Source organism: Spinacia oleracea, chromosome 3, assembly GCF_020520425.1.
Source record: "Spinacia oleracea cultivar Varoflay chromosome 3, BTI_SOV_V1, whole genome shotgun sequence".
Lineage (NCBI taxonomy): Eukaryota > Viridiplantae > Streptophyta > Magnoliopsida > Caryophyllales > Amaranthaceae > Spinacia > Spinacia oleracea.
This window is the reverse complement of record NC_079489.1, coordinates 144,443,580-144,459,324: the sequence shown is the minus strand read 5'-3', so window position 1 is coordinate 144,459,324 and position 15,745 is coordinate 144,443,580. Positions and strand designations below refer to the sequence as shown.

The 15,745-nt window shown below is 37.3% G+C and overlaps 1 protein-coding gene across 3 annotated transcripts; it reads left to right on the top strand.

The window, feature by feature from the left end:
* The first annotated feature begins 7,782 nt into the window (after positions 1 to 7,782).
* LOC130469615 (glucose-1-phosphate adenylyltransferase large subunit 1) lies at positions 7,783 to 14,102 on the top strand. Of its 3 annotated transcripts, XR_008930026.1 has the most exons (9): positions 7,783 to 8,107; positions 9,791 to 9,965; positions 10,051 to 10,225; positions 10,341 to 10,432; positions 10,543 to 10,626; positions 10,718 to 10,773; positions 10,888 to 10,935; positions 11,031 to 11,216; positions 13,663 to 14,102. XR_008930026.1 is itself a non-coding variant. In XM_056839002.1 (8 exons), the coding sequence occupies exons 4-8, from the start codon at positions 10,421 to 10,423 to the stop codon at positions 11,106 to 11,108; spliced, it is 276 nt and encodes a 91-aa protein (XP_056694980.1). In that variant the 5' UTR covers positions 7,783 to 8,107; positions 9,791 to 9,965; positions 10,051 to 10,225; positions 10,341 to 10,420; the 3' UTR covers positions 11,109 to 11,351. The 3 variants fall into 3 exon arrangements, 2 of the variants coding, with proteins under 2 accessions (XP_056694980.1, XP_056694981.1); XM_056839002.1 differs by lacking the exon at positions 13,663 to 14,102 and having other exon boundaries at positions 10,341 to 10,438; positions 10,896 to 10,935; positions 11,031 to 11,351; XM_056839003.1 differs by lacking the exons at positions 10,888 to 10,935; positions 13,663 to 14,102 and having other exon boundaries at positions 10,341 to 10,438; positions 11,031 to 11,351.
* The last annotated feature ends 1,643 nt before the right edge of the window (positions 14,103 to 15,745 follow it).

Genomic DNA, 15,745 nt, shown 5'->3' with positions numbered 1-15,745 from the left:
CTTCATGTTTGTGATGATACAACTTCAGAGAAGTTGGCAGAGTGCCAAGAACCCATCGTGGAGACATAGACATTTACACTTACACTTCGTCTTGATAAGAGGAAATGGAGAGAAAGGGAAGGGAAAAGGAGGGGAGCAATATCCCTTGTTTGGACAAAAGGTTAGAGGAAGACTTTTCCCTCCCTCTTTAATAAACACAAACCCTCCAAAATCGGAGGGATATGTTACGAGATATATATTTTACCATAATTAGGAGATTTTATGTTATGTACATTTTTATATGAGATATTTAAGGAGAGATTAGGAGATTATTGTTAGGACACGCTTTCCTATTTTTGTATCATATACTTGTATATATATGTTGCGATTGTGAATGAGAAGGGTAGAAAAAGTGGAGGTAAATTTCTTATCATTGTATCAGAGCATATGTTCAATCCTAAGAAATACAATTTTTTTCAAAGCCGAATTGAAGAGGTCGGTGGAGAAATACATAAAACACAATTTTTCGTCTTCTATTTGGGGATATGGCAGGGGACAATGAGAAGCCTAATTCCAACACTGGTGTTGGCGGTGACAAGAAGATTGGTGTGTTTTACCTAGGGTCTAATGACAACACAGGTAATCTCATCACACCAATTCAATTGAAGGGTGAGAATTATGATGATGAATGATCTAGGGCAATTCAAACTGCTAAATGAGCAAAGAGAAAATTTGGGTTTTTGGATGGTAGGATCAAGAAACCCAAGGAGAATGATGAAAATCTAGATGATTGGTATACTGTTCATTCAATGCTTGTGGCTTGGCTTATGAATACGATTGAGCCATCAATTCGCTCAACTCTCACATTCTACAAAGATGCTTTTGAATTATGGACGGTCACGAAGGGGAGATTCCGTGTGATCAACGACACACAAATCTTCCAATTAAAGACATTTATGGCTGAGTGTAAGCAAGGTAAAACAAAGTCTTTCGCTTCGTGTTTTTGGAGGCGCGCTTAGTAAGATTTTTGACGAACTGTCGATGTATATGACGCTGTCGAAGTGTACCTGCAGTGAATGCACTTGTGGTGGCTGCCGATGTAGTCTAGCAACTCAATACCAGACCCTATTGCAGGAAGATAGCCTATAATGGTTCCTTGTTGGTCTAGACGATGTGTATGCTTTGGTGGGGTCTCAAATTTTGAATCAAGATCCTCTACCCACATTGGATCGTGCATACCAGAATATTGCTCAAGTAGAACGATTGCTTGGTGGCCAGAAGGAAGATCAAGAGATGATGATGACATTTAAGGTTCAATAAGACACAAAAGGAAAATCAAAATCTAATGATAACTCTGAAAAGTTTTGTGCTCATTGCAATCGGGAAGGTCATGATGAAAGCACTTGTTTCCAAATTCATGGCTTTCCGGACTGGTGGGAGGATTGACCTCGTGGTGGTCGTGGGCCTGGTCGTGGAGGTAGAGGATGACGTGGTGGTATTGTTTGGAGAGGGCATGGAGGTATAGTGGCAAGGGAAAACAATGCCACTACCAGCACCTCAATGCAACAACAACAGATGCAAGGGCAACAACCTCGCACCGCGGACCAAGCACGATTGTCAAACATAACCCCCAAACAATATTCTTGATCTTCTCAACCTTCCAAAACAGAAAGATACTCTCTGGTGAGTGCTAGAGACGCATCATGTAACAAGAACTTTAGAGTGCATGGTTGAAGTGAAGCAAATTCGCAACTGGCCAGTGAGTCTACCAGATGGGAATAGTTCACAAGCTACTCATGAAGGCACTGTGTTATTGCCTGGAAACTAAAAATAAATCACTAGTAGAAAAAATGCTTCTAGTAACTCCCTATTAATAACTGACGTAATTTATATCAGTTATAAAAAGTGCATTCGTAATGGGCTTAACTAAATAGCATTACAAATAATCGAGAATTAGTAATGGGCCCAGAAAAGACCAGTTACAATCTGCCGACTAAAACCTGTTTACTTGTAATGGACAACACCATCGTTGGTTACAAATTACTCTTTTGTCAAATAAAAATGACTCTCTCTCTAATTCCTCTTTCTTAAAATTAAAATAAACCGCTCTTCAATCTTCATTCATTCCGGTTCATAACTTCACGCTCTCCCTTGTCGCTAAAATCACCAATTTCTGAATTCACCTTTCCTCCTCCAAGTTCCCCAACTTCCTTTCTCTCCTTCAACCTTCTTCCTCCGTGAAGACGAAAGATGTCTAGAACAATGTTTTTCTTTATCTCCATCGTCTTCTTCTTGTGGCAAAATTCATGTCGCCGGCAAACCTTAATTGGTCTAAGGTCATACCTCTCTACTCCCTAACAAATTAATGTCCAAATTTTATTTACAATAACAATTAATTTGCAAATTCTTTGGTGATCTAGATTTCTTATTCAAACAGTTAGGGTTTTTATCTCGAATTTGCTAATTTAACTTTAATTTGCGAATATTCTTATGAATTTGGGGGTTGTTGCCTTATTTTTCCCCTGCATAACTGTAATACCCCGAATTTTTAAAACTTGATTAATTATGCCTAATTATTTTTATTTAGCTTAAAATCGTTTTAAATCCTAACTTCAAATTTTATTTTAATTAATTAACGAATTTTATTGCGATTAAATTTTAATATCGTTACACGCTTTATTTTTTTAAAATTTTATAATTTAATTTTACGAGCTTAAACTATATTTTTATTTTTATTTCGAATTTTTTTTATAATTTCGGAACATTCTTAATTTACTCGAAAACTAAAATTATTTTATGTTATCGATATTTTATAAAAAATTTATTTCAAACTTGTTTTAAATAAGGATTCATATTTTTATCAATTTCTAATTATAGCAACAAATTTCAGAAATTTAGCCCAACTAAATGAAATTACCAAAATGCCCCTAAAGAGCAAATTGGCATCTTTCTTCTCTTACTGCTTGTTCCTCACGTATGAAGTTGGAAACAATCTCTTCATTCCCTTCTTCCCTTATTTCAATCATTGTTCATTCCTTGGACCCCAAGGATTTCAACTTGTTCTTTACTCTACATGTATACAAAAGCATCCACAATTTCAGTTAGATTTCAATAAAAACAAAGTCCCCTTTCAAATTCCACCACCTCCCTTGTTGTGTTCCTATTTCGGACCACCACTGCCTACCATTAACCACCACCATCAGTGGCTGTCGCCACCCTAAATCACCGGTCACCCCACCTGTCTTCATCGCCGGCAAGAAACCGACCCAAAACATCCACTCCATCTCCCCTGCTTTTCCCTCTTCGCACACCCCTGTTTCTTTCTCTTTTTCTCCTCCGGCGCACCACCACTGTTCGACCACCACCCCAGCACCACTCGGCCACCCAGAAACACCACCACGTCCCACCATACTTCCCCCTGCCCTCCTCCTCCTCCCGCGTATTCCCTTGCCTCCCCCCTTCTTCGCCCCTGCCGCACCACCCAGCCACGCAAACGCCGCAACTGACCGCCGCACCACCTTCTAAACTCACCTCCGCCCCAAAATCTCCGGCAACTGCCCTCCCTCCTCCCAAAACCGCCCAGAAAACGCCCCCTCAACTCCCCTAGTTCGCCAATTTCGTGCCCCTTTCTTCCTCTCTCTCTCTCCCGTCGTACTGCCACCGCACAACCACCACCATTACCGTCGCCTCCGGCGCAACCCTGCTGCGCCTCCCAACTAGATGCCACCTCCCTCATCTCTTTCCTCCATTGCTCCTCTTTCGTGCTCTCCTCCCTTCCCCTCTGTCGTGCCTCCCATTTTCCAGAAACCCAAATTAAGTTTCACATGAAACTTTGATTTCTAATTTCCTAAACCTATAATAAGTTGGGCCATATTTCTTTTGGGCTTTTGGGTGAGTTAAAAGCAAATTGTATTTTCAGATTTGCTAATTTATTATTTTTATGTTTTAACAATTCTTATTATATAACTATTTACTAATAAAATGATTTATTATTTTTCAGGTTTAATTATCGATTTTACCAAAAGAAATTACTAGCTTGAATTTACAAAAAACGGAACTTAAGTAATATTTTCATGAAAATCGGCTTAAGGAATATAAAATATACTTCGACTGAAATTTTGATTAATAATATTTTCATTGAATTTCGAAAATATACTTTTTATTAAAATTCGTAAATTATAAATTCACTACTTATAAAACTTATTATTTATAAATATTGATTTTAAATCATTTATCGTTTTAGTTACTAATTCAATAATCTAATATTCTGAAAGAAATCGGACTTGGAGCTCAGGAAGAACGATCCATCAGACGGGAAGTATAAAACGACGGTTAAGGTAACGGCTATTGCTAGTACCCGCAATCCCCTTATAAATGTATTATGAAATTATGGCGTTATGATTGAATTTAAGAATTAAATGTTTTGATGTGTTTTATGGATTGTGGGATGAAATATGATTTGTTTGAATTGTTTATTATAATATGATTTGATTGAGTTTTCTCATAAAATTATGTTTATGCAATGCTTTGAAAGAAATAATATGTTTATTGATCCCAGGATCAAAATGATGTTTTATGAGTTAAATGAGTTATGTTATTTCAACTGAAATACAAGCCAAGGCTTGGTAAAAATACATAAAACATGATAAATGAAAGTGAAAGACCTGGTTTGTCTGGCGGTATATAAACTACCATCTTCCTATCTACCGGTCATGCATGCACCACGGACACCTGTTCACCCATGGATTACGAGCCCAGGCTCCCATGGTTTATGAGCCCAGGCTTAAGGCCCAGGCCCCATGTTACGATGAGCCCAGGTTCTTATGGGCCCAGGCCCAGTGGAGAATTCCTTCACGGTTCGTACTTGCCGACAACTAGCATGTTAAATTGCAAAGTTTATGAATGACGTTTTCATTGAAAAGTTTATGAATGAATTTATTATGATGTTTTATTAAACGTGTTACTGATTCTATTCTCCCTGTGTTATTAAATAAAATGAGTTGAAATGAATTTACGTTGCTAGGGTAGTCGTTACCGAGTCTTCGGCTCACCGTTTTGTTTTCCGTTTTAGGTACTGCGGGAATCGATGGAAACGCGTAGTTGCGAGGAAATTTCACTTTTATAATATTCACCTAGTTTATGCTTAAAGTTATAATAATTTAATTAAAGACTTTTAGTAAGTTATGTACTTTTATTTTGAGAATATATAAAGGATTATTATATTAAATTGGAGGTTTTTATGGCTTATGTATGGTGTTGCCTTGTAATTTCCAAGAGAGAATTACGGCAGGTAATATCCCGACCAAATTAGGTTAATTCCGCTGCTAATTATGCTTTAATACTTGAGTTAGAGGTCGGGGCGTTACAATAACGCTCTTAGTCTTGTAATGGATAGGGGTGATCAGTTATGCCTCTCTTGAATCAGTTATGCAGCTCAATGAGGGAAGGTTTACACTTTAGCAAATCCTTATGTTCGAGTTTCTATTTTCCGTCGCTTTTTTTTATTAGGTTTGGAAATGTTGTAAGTAATAAATTATTTTTTAATTTGGCTAGTACTTTGATAGTTTGATTGCCAAAATATTATGAACTGGCTGTTGTCCTGAATTGTTTATTGAAAAGATTGTTCACCTAGATGAAATTTGGACCATAACTTGAGTTGGAATTTGGTTGTTTTTATTTTAGTTAGGGACTTAGGGGTAAGGTAGAACAGGTTTTGAAACTACCTGGTTCATGTTGTTGTAGATGGATTTGGCAATTGTCGAGTTATGTTACTAATGTTATCACTGTCACAAAAATACCGAGAGTGTTTATATAGTGAAAACTCGTTGGTTTTACAAATAACAATTAGAGGTAGTGAATAATTTGGAAATTTTTACTAAATGCAGAGAGCCTTTTTGGTTTTAGGGGATCTTATGCTGTTCATAATAGAGATTAAGTCACTAGTTAGATTGAAGTTATGTTAGTTATGCATTTCTTCTTCCACTTAAAAATATGTTGATGGCTAGTACGTTTTGATTTGTCATTTTCATTACCCGGGCTATTCAAAACTAGAAATGTTTCAACAAATAGGAAAGACAACGAAAGAAAACGTTTATGTGCTACTGCTATATTTCGATTCTTAGTAAATTATAGGTTTATAAAATTCATAAATATAGGCGGATAAATCAAATATAACATCTGCTAATTGTAGGTAACAGTTATGAATTAATCAGATTCTCACATTTTGCTTTTGTCGTTAGGATATGATCGCATTTTGAACTGTTGAATCATGAGTTACAGCCAACAAGAGAAAAAAGTGTTTGAAAATGGAAGATCAAATTGCCTACACACTTCAGTTTTAATCTCAATTAATTCTTTGAAAAAGTTAGAATGCCCTTTTCTCAATTTTTTTCATCTACGGTGTCTATGATCTTTACTTACATGTTTCATACATTTACGTTATGCTCTTTAGAAAGACAAGAAGCAGGAAGCACAGGATCAACAAAATGCAGGAAGTCAAAGACTTGATTCCCATGTCGGGTTCCATCAGAGAATCTGAGGAAGCACTCACGACTGAAGAAGGTGGCGATGGAGGTTCCTACGACAGACGAATCTTGACAGCCTTTGCTGACGTGCAAACCATGTGTTCGTGTGTGGTATTATTGTTCCTGAATTAGTTCTTCTGGTACAGGACAAAACCTCTCAGTCACTGGGATTGCTGTTCAGTTAATTAGCACCAAAAATGATATATATCCTGCTCCAATTTGCCTTACCCTGGATTCTATGATTAGGTACAATTTTTTTTTCTTAAGGAGTACCGTGATGAATTGTCCACCTCTTTAGAGGATATCGTTGTCACTTATCTCTAATACATGTCAACAGTGGGAAACCATTAATGGAGGTGGTTAAGTCTGGTTTAATTCATATTATGCAAAACAGATAACTCTATGTAGGTTTTTGTTGAATTTATGCTAACTCTTGCTGGATTAATGACAAGATTTATGGGGCAGCCTGCAGCTAATGATACATCACCTTTGTCCGACGATTTTCTTCTAACTTACAACACATTTGGTCTCAAGGGGACTCTCAAGTACTTGAATATTGAATTCTTGATAGTTCTTTTCTCCATTTGTAAGTTGCTAACCTGCCTTTCGTTTCCATTGTCAGCTGAATTTCACTTTTCCCCTTCCGAGCAGTAGTTGCATCTGCATCTGATCGTGCCTTGTCAACAACTTTAGTGGCTCTTTTCACTTCGTTTTCAGGAAGTCTGCAACTATATACACTACTACAAAAACACCCTACGGAGTCGGGGTTTTCGAGTCGCCTCAAAAAAATAGGCGACACATAAGCTTTTGGAGTCGCCTGTTATACATAAAGCTCCATAAATCAAAATAAAAAACCAAATAAAAGGTTTATGTGTCACCTGCTACTTATTAGGCGACACATAAGGTTTTAAAGTCGCGTTTTATAGAGTAGGGGACTCGAAAAGTAAAATTTTACGAGTCCCCTACACCATAAAATCGGACGTGTATACTTTATGTGTCGCCTTGTACATTGCATGGGACGTATATAGTTTACGTGTCGCCTCTTGCATTGTAGGTGACACAATAGAGTTGAATTTATTTGTCGCCTTTAGTTTACAGACGACACCGTAGCTTTATGTGTGGTTTACAACGACACCGTAGCCTTATATGCCGCCTTTTGATTATAGGCGACTCCTTATGTGTAAATTTTAATTTTAATTAATTTCCAAAGGGAGCATTGATTGTCTACTTAAAAAAAGTTATAAAAACTTTTAAAAAAGAAATTACGTCATTGAAAAAATTTTACGAGCCCTAAACGGCTAAACCCTTCATCAGAGGAATTGAAACCGGCCTGCACAATCAACATTCAACACTCACGAAACGGAAAACCTCCATTAACGAAATCGAAAGTACCATCAATACTCACGAAAATTGAAACCCTCCATCAGCAAATGTGAATCGCGAAATTGAAACCCTCCATCAACAAATTGTGAATCGCGAAATTGAAACCCTCCATCAATAAATTGAGAATCGCGAAATTGCTGCGAGTGATTCAGAGACAATCACTTAGGCACCGCACAAAGCCGTCGAATCAACAGTAGCGATCCCTTCCAAAACGGTCTTCGGTTCGTCCCTCTTCCTCTTCTCTATTCATGTAATTTGATTTAGTGATTGTTAGTTACCTGTATATTTTTTCTGGAATTGATTGATGAAACATTAGGTTTCGATATTTTTATAGAATTAGATTATGATTGTTTGAGTTGGGAACACAAAGAACATAATTAATTGATACTGTTGTTATTCTCTGGAATCAGAATACTGTTCACTAAAAGTACTAGATGTTGGTGGAAAGCCAAACTTAATCATATGTTCTATTGAAGATATATTCCTTGCATTGGAGTTCTTCTGTTACTGATTCCAACTCTAGGAATTGGACTTTGTATCACGAGATAATCACAAGAGTAATTTCAGGAGGCTTAAGTTTGATTCATTGAAAAAAATTCATTTCATTGATCAATTTTATAATTTTCTTTATCAAGAAATAACAGCAGAAGTGCGACTTAAGGAGGCTTAACTTTGATCCAAGTTTTCAAAACTTTGCATTTTTTTTACCATAATTAGAATTAGGAAAAGAGGTTTCATTGCCTGTTATCTCAAAATAATGTTCCAAATTTGATTGGGGTTTATTTTTAAGCAATACAACTACTCCTAATGGCGTTTGGCATAGAAAGTTGCGTAAAGTGTGTTTGATTGGAAGGATAGAAAGTTCCGTAAGGTGTGCTTCTCTGATAGAATGGTTGACTCGGTCTAGATAATGTATATTGGGGCATTTGGAGTGGATCTCCAAGTAGTTCTCTAAGTAGCTCTCCAACAAGAGTAAGCATAGCAGATGGTGTAGTTGAGTTGGAGTGTTCCAACAGACAGGAAAGAAATTCAGATTTGGTTTATTGACTAAAAATAATAAAACAAAATTGTTCTTTTAAGGTGCTTCGAGGCCAAAAGGTTTATAAGTTTCCAATAAAGAGTTAAATTCATAAGGGGTTTATTGACTAAAAGTAATGTTGAACTCGTATAAATAATTACAAGTATAATGTAAAGAAATGCAGTGCGCACAAAATTAGAAATAACATAAGCACATAGTCTGCACTGAAGTATGATTTTTCAATTCGAAATGTTTTTTTCTCTTATTTAGGGATATTTGTATTAGAAAAGTTACGGATTTGAAAAGGTTTCAGTTTATTTAGAAGATATTGTTAAGTTTTTGAAATATATTGTTAAGGTTTCAGTTGGCTGGCATTGTTATCAGATGCATACTCATAATGTTTGGATATGTTTATATATCATAGTCATTTATTTTGAGTACAAATTGATGTGTTGGTTGTATTCACATATCCAGGCACTCAATTGGTTGAAATCTTACTATTGGGATTCTTAGAAGAGTGCAATCCCTTACCTTAGTGGAAAAAGTGATATATCTGTTGTTGGCAACCTAATATGGTAAAAAATTCTGGTCCAATGCCCAGTCAAGTGCTCTTTGAGCTATTCAGTGATAAGGGGATGCTCTGGGCTGAAGAAGTACCAAATCAGATTTTCCAAGTAACTTTATACTTTCCTCTTTGACCTTGTGAGTGTGATTCCATTTTCCCTTAAAAACCTTGGAAAGAAATTGGACAAGGATGAAATAATATTTGTGACTTCTTCTCCTGTTAGTGTTGTATATTGTAAATAATGAAACATTTTTATTAACTTTTTGTTGTAACTTGCATTTAAATTCTTACTCAACTATGTTAAGATATCTTTTATTCCAGAAACATCGCAGTTTCATTTTTTCCGAGTAGTTCATCGGGTACTTTATTTGAGGTGAATCCTTCAAAAACCTTCTTCGGTTCGAATCAGGCATCAATTATATTGGGAGGAGGTGCAGGAGCTCAACTATTTCCTCTTACCAGCAGAACATCAACACCCGTTAGCAAGATAGATTATGTACATAAATGTTATTCAACAAATAAAGTTTTGAATCATATTTTTCGGTTATGGACCCTGGTAAATTAATTCAAGTATGATACAGGTTAATGTTGGAGGATGCTACAAGCTTATTGATATTCCGGTGAGTAGCTACATCAACAATGGTATAAACAAAGTATTCATATTAATTCGGTTCAATTCAGCTTCCCTAAATCTCCACATAAACTGCACTTGTCATGGTCGGAAACAGTATCAACTTTGGAGACGGACTTGTGGAGGTAAACTTCCGGTGCAACATACCCTTAGTTCGCCTTGAGATGTGACTTTGGATTCCCTAATCAAATAAGAATAGAAATTAACATAGAATTCTGTCAAACCTTATTTGATTAATAGGTTTTGGCAGCTACACAAACATAAGGAGAAAGTGGAAAGAACTGGTTTCAAGGAACAGCTGATGCTGCCAGACAATTTATATGGCTTTTGAGGTAGGGGTAGGTGATTTTCTAGTTCTTTTACTTTTGCTTGGGAACCTATAGAATCAAAAGTATTGGACAGTGAGAGAAGGGTATGTGCTGAATGTTTGTAATATATACAGGGTGCGAGGAATAAGAATATCAAGAATGTTCTGATATTGTATGGTGATCAGCTCTACACGATGGACTATATGGATCTTGTGCAGGTATTGGATAAGATTCTTCTTGATTTGAATTAATGTAATTTTGGTCACCATAAAATGATCTTAACTATCTTCTCGCTTAAATCACTTGCAGAGTCACATTGACAGAAACTCCGACATCACAGTTTCTTGTGTTCCTGTGGGTGAGAGGTATGCTTCCACAGTTCCACAGTGACACTTCTATCATTTTTTTTTAATATTCATTAATCATCTCATATATTTACTTAATTTTACTGCATGTATATGGCTTCATTTACGCCGAAGTTTTCCAGTTTTGTGAAAAACCCCAGGGGGGATGACTTGGAATCTATGGTGACAAAATCTTTCTATTATGTGCTTATGTTTTCTTTGTTTATACAATTTAAAAGGATGAAGACTAAATCATTTTGATGTCCGGTTTTCTGCAGCAAGTGGACACCCAAATCCTTGGATTATCTCAAAAAGATGCATCAAGTAACCCTTACATTGCATCCATGGGAGTTTAGGTGTTTAAGATAGATGTTCTGCTTAAACTTCTAACACAGGCATACCCAAGATGCAATGACTTTGGGTCTGAAATTCTTCCTCCTGCTGTGAAGGGTCATAATATTCAGGTATAATTCTAAAAGATGATCTCTTTGCTGTGAAGGATGTATTATTCATTAATCATTATACAAACCGTCGACATTTGGAGTGACTTTTCCCTCTTTTCAGCTAAGTATTTTAAGTAGTACTACCATTAATTCTTCTTGAAAGCCTATTAGCTCAAATGGTAGAGCAATGTGCCAGCACATATATATGTAGGTTCGAGTCCTACATAGGCTACAATTATATATATGCGCTAAAAAATAAAATAAAAAATAGCAATTCTAATTATCAATAGCAGAAACTAAAATATGCATCGCCTCGAACAAATGAGGCGACACCATAGAGTATCATATACATCGCCTCAAACAAAGTAGGCGACCCTAAAGAGTACCATATGAGTCGCCTCTAACGAAGTAGGCGACACCATAAAGTACCATATGTGTCGCCTAAAACAGAATTAGGTGACACCATAGAGTGCCATTAACATCGCCTCAAACGAAACACGCGACACGATAGAGCACCATATGTGTCGCCAAAAAATATAGGCGACACCATAGAGTACCGTATGTGTCGCCTCAAGTGAAGTAGGCGACCCAAAATATACATACAAATTCGTAGATTTCCTCTTCGGAGTCGCCTCCAACGTAAGAGGCGACACATAAACCGCCCTACAGTGTCGGGCGACAGGCGACACGTAAAGAAGGTACCTATAGGTGGTTAAGAGGCGACTCCAAAAGGGGTTTTTGTAGTAGTGTATCTTGCACCTCGTCAAACCTCTTGAACTCAGAACACGTTTTCCTTTTCAAGTATGTTGGATTGTCTCTCATTTGATTGTGTAGTAGCATTTGCGGAATCCAACTTCTCATTTAACTCATTTATGTCACTTCTCATGCATGCTATTTGCAATTCATAGTTAGCTATCTTGTAGTCAGCAGCCTGGATACTAAACAATTTTTTTGGTTTTCCTAATTGGGGACTGAAGCGTGTGATTAGTGTTTTTATGCTTGGTGTCTACTTATAGACCGAATTGGGGATTGGGAAGGAATGGATTTGTAATCGAAAACTGGTTCAACAAAAAGAGTAGTTGAAAGTTATTTGGTTGGGTGTTCGTGTAAGTGAGGGAGTGTATGGTCATTCCAAATGTTGGGTTTGTTTGACTGGTATGCATCAATGCTAGTGTTAGCCTGTTAGGGACCAATTCAAGTGCATAGTTCTCTTTTCGAGCTTCACTTAAGTCCGGTGGTATATCTGGTTCAAGTCACATAATACCCATAAATACGGTTAAGTGTCAAAAGTTTCAGTTGGAACCACCTGCTTAGCTGAGCGTAATACTATTGCGCTTAGATTCATGTTAACTTTACCTCAATTTCTCTGTCTAACAAGAAAACTTGCTCAACGTCATTGCTCACTATACCTCGATTATCACGCAAATGACCATACTCCTACAACAACACATAAACTCTCACTATACCACCTTCTTCTGACTGACCTGATTTCAACTATTAACAGCCATCAAGGCAGCCTGTACCAACACAAATCAAATTGCAGACCTAGAAGCCCACAAACAAAACCAATTGATTACATCAGAACTTAACTGCCTCAGAAAATCCAACACACAAAAAATACCGTAAATCAGCAGGCCTAACAATGCAGTTGTCCGTGTTGTCGAGCTCATTGACCAAGAATGCTCGCTGAATTTATTGATATTAACATGGGGTGTCCAATTGATATTGTCGTCAATGAAAGACTTGGGACTAAACCATTTCAAATTAAAAATTCTATACAAGTAGCTTGTGCTTCTACAATCAAACTATAATGGTTAAGGTACTTTCTTGTTGTCTCTTCTTCAGTCCTACATTCACGTAAACTTGGCTGGAGTGAGGACCGACATGTCAACTGCTATTGTCTACTGGATACAGGAAGAACTCATTAGCCTTTACTACTACTAAGTACTACTCCCTCCGTCCCGGAATACTTGACCTGTTTTTCTTATCGGGCCGTCCCTTAATACTTGACTTGTTTCTAAAAATGGAAATATTCTAACAATATTATATAATTTCTCACTCCACCCCTATTAACCCACCTACCCCCTACTCCATACAAAAAATAATTAAAAATTCAACCCCTACTCTCCCCCAACCCCACCTCTTAACCCACCTCCCACTAACTACATTAAAATAATACCCCACTATCAACTACTACCTATTAAATTAAATAAGTCAATTCAAGTCCCTTAAACTCTGTGCCGGTCAAACCGGGTCGAGTATTTCGGGACAGAGGGAGTAATATTCAAAATGGATATGTTATTTCTCTTTTCATTTGTGATATTTAATATGTCAAGTTGACTCGTATATCATTCTAATTCAATTCTTGGGCTTATTTCTTCAAGACTGCTTTTTCTTTTTTCTTCTTGTTTTCCTTTTATAGGATACACAATACTTATTTATTTTATAATCTAAATCTATACTTCAGGTTAGAACATGGTACATAAGGAAGAAATCGGGGAGACTCATTAATATATGAAATTTACGAGTGGGGACCTTCTACTATAACAATACATGGACAATTCCGGCAACAAACATATAGCAAACTTGTTGATTGGTAATACATAAACACGTGAAAAATCTCTAGACTCGTTACAAGTATCCCGAAGGAGATGATCGTTATATTGTGAAGCTAGTCGTGATAAAGATCGAAGGTTTCCTTTTTACTTTGATTTATTTTCCCTATTCCGTTCTTAAAGTTGTGTGTAGGACAACTTCTGTATATCTCTACGTTTACTCCAAGATTATCCATCATGACATTTTGTTACAAGTACTGTTAAATTTATTTGTCTTCCCGCCCTCGTATGTTAATTAATATATGTGATTATTATAGTAGGTGTGAATTGTAGTGATGCGTGGCATTATACGTGGATGGTAACAGTGTCGTGGTGGCAACATTAGTAGTACCACATCACTGCGCAATCCACATTTTTTTTATATTTGACAAATACTTTTAGTAACTGCCAAGAATGATGTTCGTTATGAATATATAACGTACAGTAACTGGCAAAGAGTGAAGTCAGTTACTAATAATAAACTTGTAGTAACTGGCATGTAAAAGGGGTAGTTACTAATATTCATTATTTGTAACAGGCTTTGTAGAAAGCCAGTTACTAATAGTACTTATTAGTAACCGACCACAGCCAGTTACTAATATTTTACACTATTAGTAACGCCGGCTTATAGCAATGGACGATGTTAGTTACTAAAAGCCCAGTTTGCCAGTTACTAATAGCACTTTTTCTATTAGTGAATAATGTGCTTTTTGTTCCCAAATTGGATTGTAATCTAATTTATGTGAAAAAGTTGCTAGATGAAAATAATCGTATCATTCAAATAACTAATATATTGCGTGTTATACATGACTGAGTGATGAGGAAACTCATTGGAGTGGGTGAACGCGAAGATGGACTTTTCTTTTTCCGAGGTGTACCTAAAGCTCAGGTTACAGCTGTTGGTGGTGGGAGATCAATGGAGTTGTTGCACAAGCGGTAAGGACATCCGTCGGAGAAAGTACTTAGGAAGGTTCCTAATGTGAGTACTTCTAGTAGCTTGAAAAGAGATGGTTGTGATGTATGCTATCGTGCAAAGCAACCTAGGAAAAGTTTTCCGGTTAGTAGTAGCGGAGCTAGTAGAATTTTTGAACTCGTTCATTGTGATTTGTGGGGTCCTCATAGGACTCGTTCCTCTTGTGAGTCGCATTATTTTTTGACAATTGTCGATAACTATTCACGAGTAGGTTGGTGTTAGGGGGGAAAATACCCTCTTGATGACATGGTCAGATATGCCAAGTGGAGCACATGCATGTGGCTGCCAGCAAGGCGTGACAAAGCACCCTTCCATCTTGCTCCCAACGGCTAAGGGAAAGACAACGGTTACAAGCCGTTCCCAGCAAGCCTAATTACCTACTTAATGCCTAATTATGTACATTTAATGTCTATACGTTACATTTCATTATGTAAAGCCTATAAAATGGCTTAGCTAGATCAATTTACATATACGAAATACTCATTGGCAATAATACTCTCATTTTCATGCTTTTACGACTTACTCTCGTTACCCTGAATTATCTTGCTCAATCGATTGTTAACACCATCATCAAGGCAAGTTCGTCTCTAAGTAGAATTTGCCCAAAAATATTTGGCGCCCACCGTGGGGCCGACAATCAAAAGCAACTCGATAATTCCATTCCAGTCACCATGGCCGGCAATGCTAGTTCATCCAACGATATACTCGTCGTTTTGAAGCCATGGAGCAGCACATCAACATCCTCCAAAAGGAGAACGAAACATTGCACTCCCAAGTCCGATCTGCTGCCTCCATCGCCACCAGGTCTAGGTTCCAGTACCGGCGAGACACCTCTGGGCTAAGCCGCCGCTTAGACCTCGACGTCGCCCCTAATCACCCCCTCCATGTACCCTTTGGCGTACCCGGAGGCCCAATCCTCGAGCAGATCCGTGAATTTGAGCCGCTGCCAAGTCAGCCACGTTCGAATCCGAGTTGGCTGCCTC

Bases quoted from the DNA above. Each gene is read 5' to 3' on its own strand.
- LOC130469615 (XM_056839002.1), top strand. The intron at 10,627-10,717 runs GTATTGGATAAG...AATCACTTGCAG, and splicing joins ACTATATGGATCTTGTGCAG to AGTCACATTGACAGAAACTC. The intron at 10,936-11,030 runs GTGACAAAATCT...GGTTTTCTGCAG, and splicing joins GGGATGACTTGGAATCTATG to CAAGTGGACACCCAAATCCT.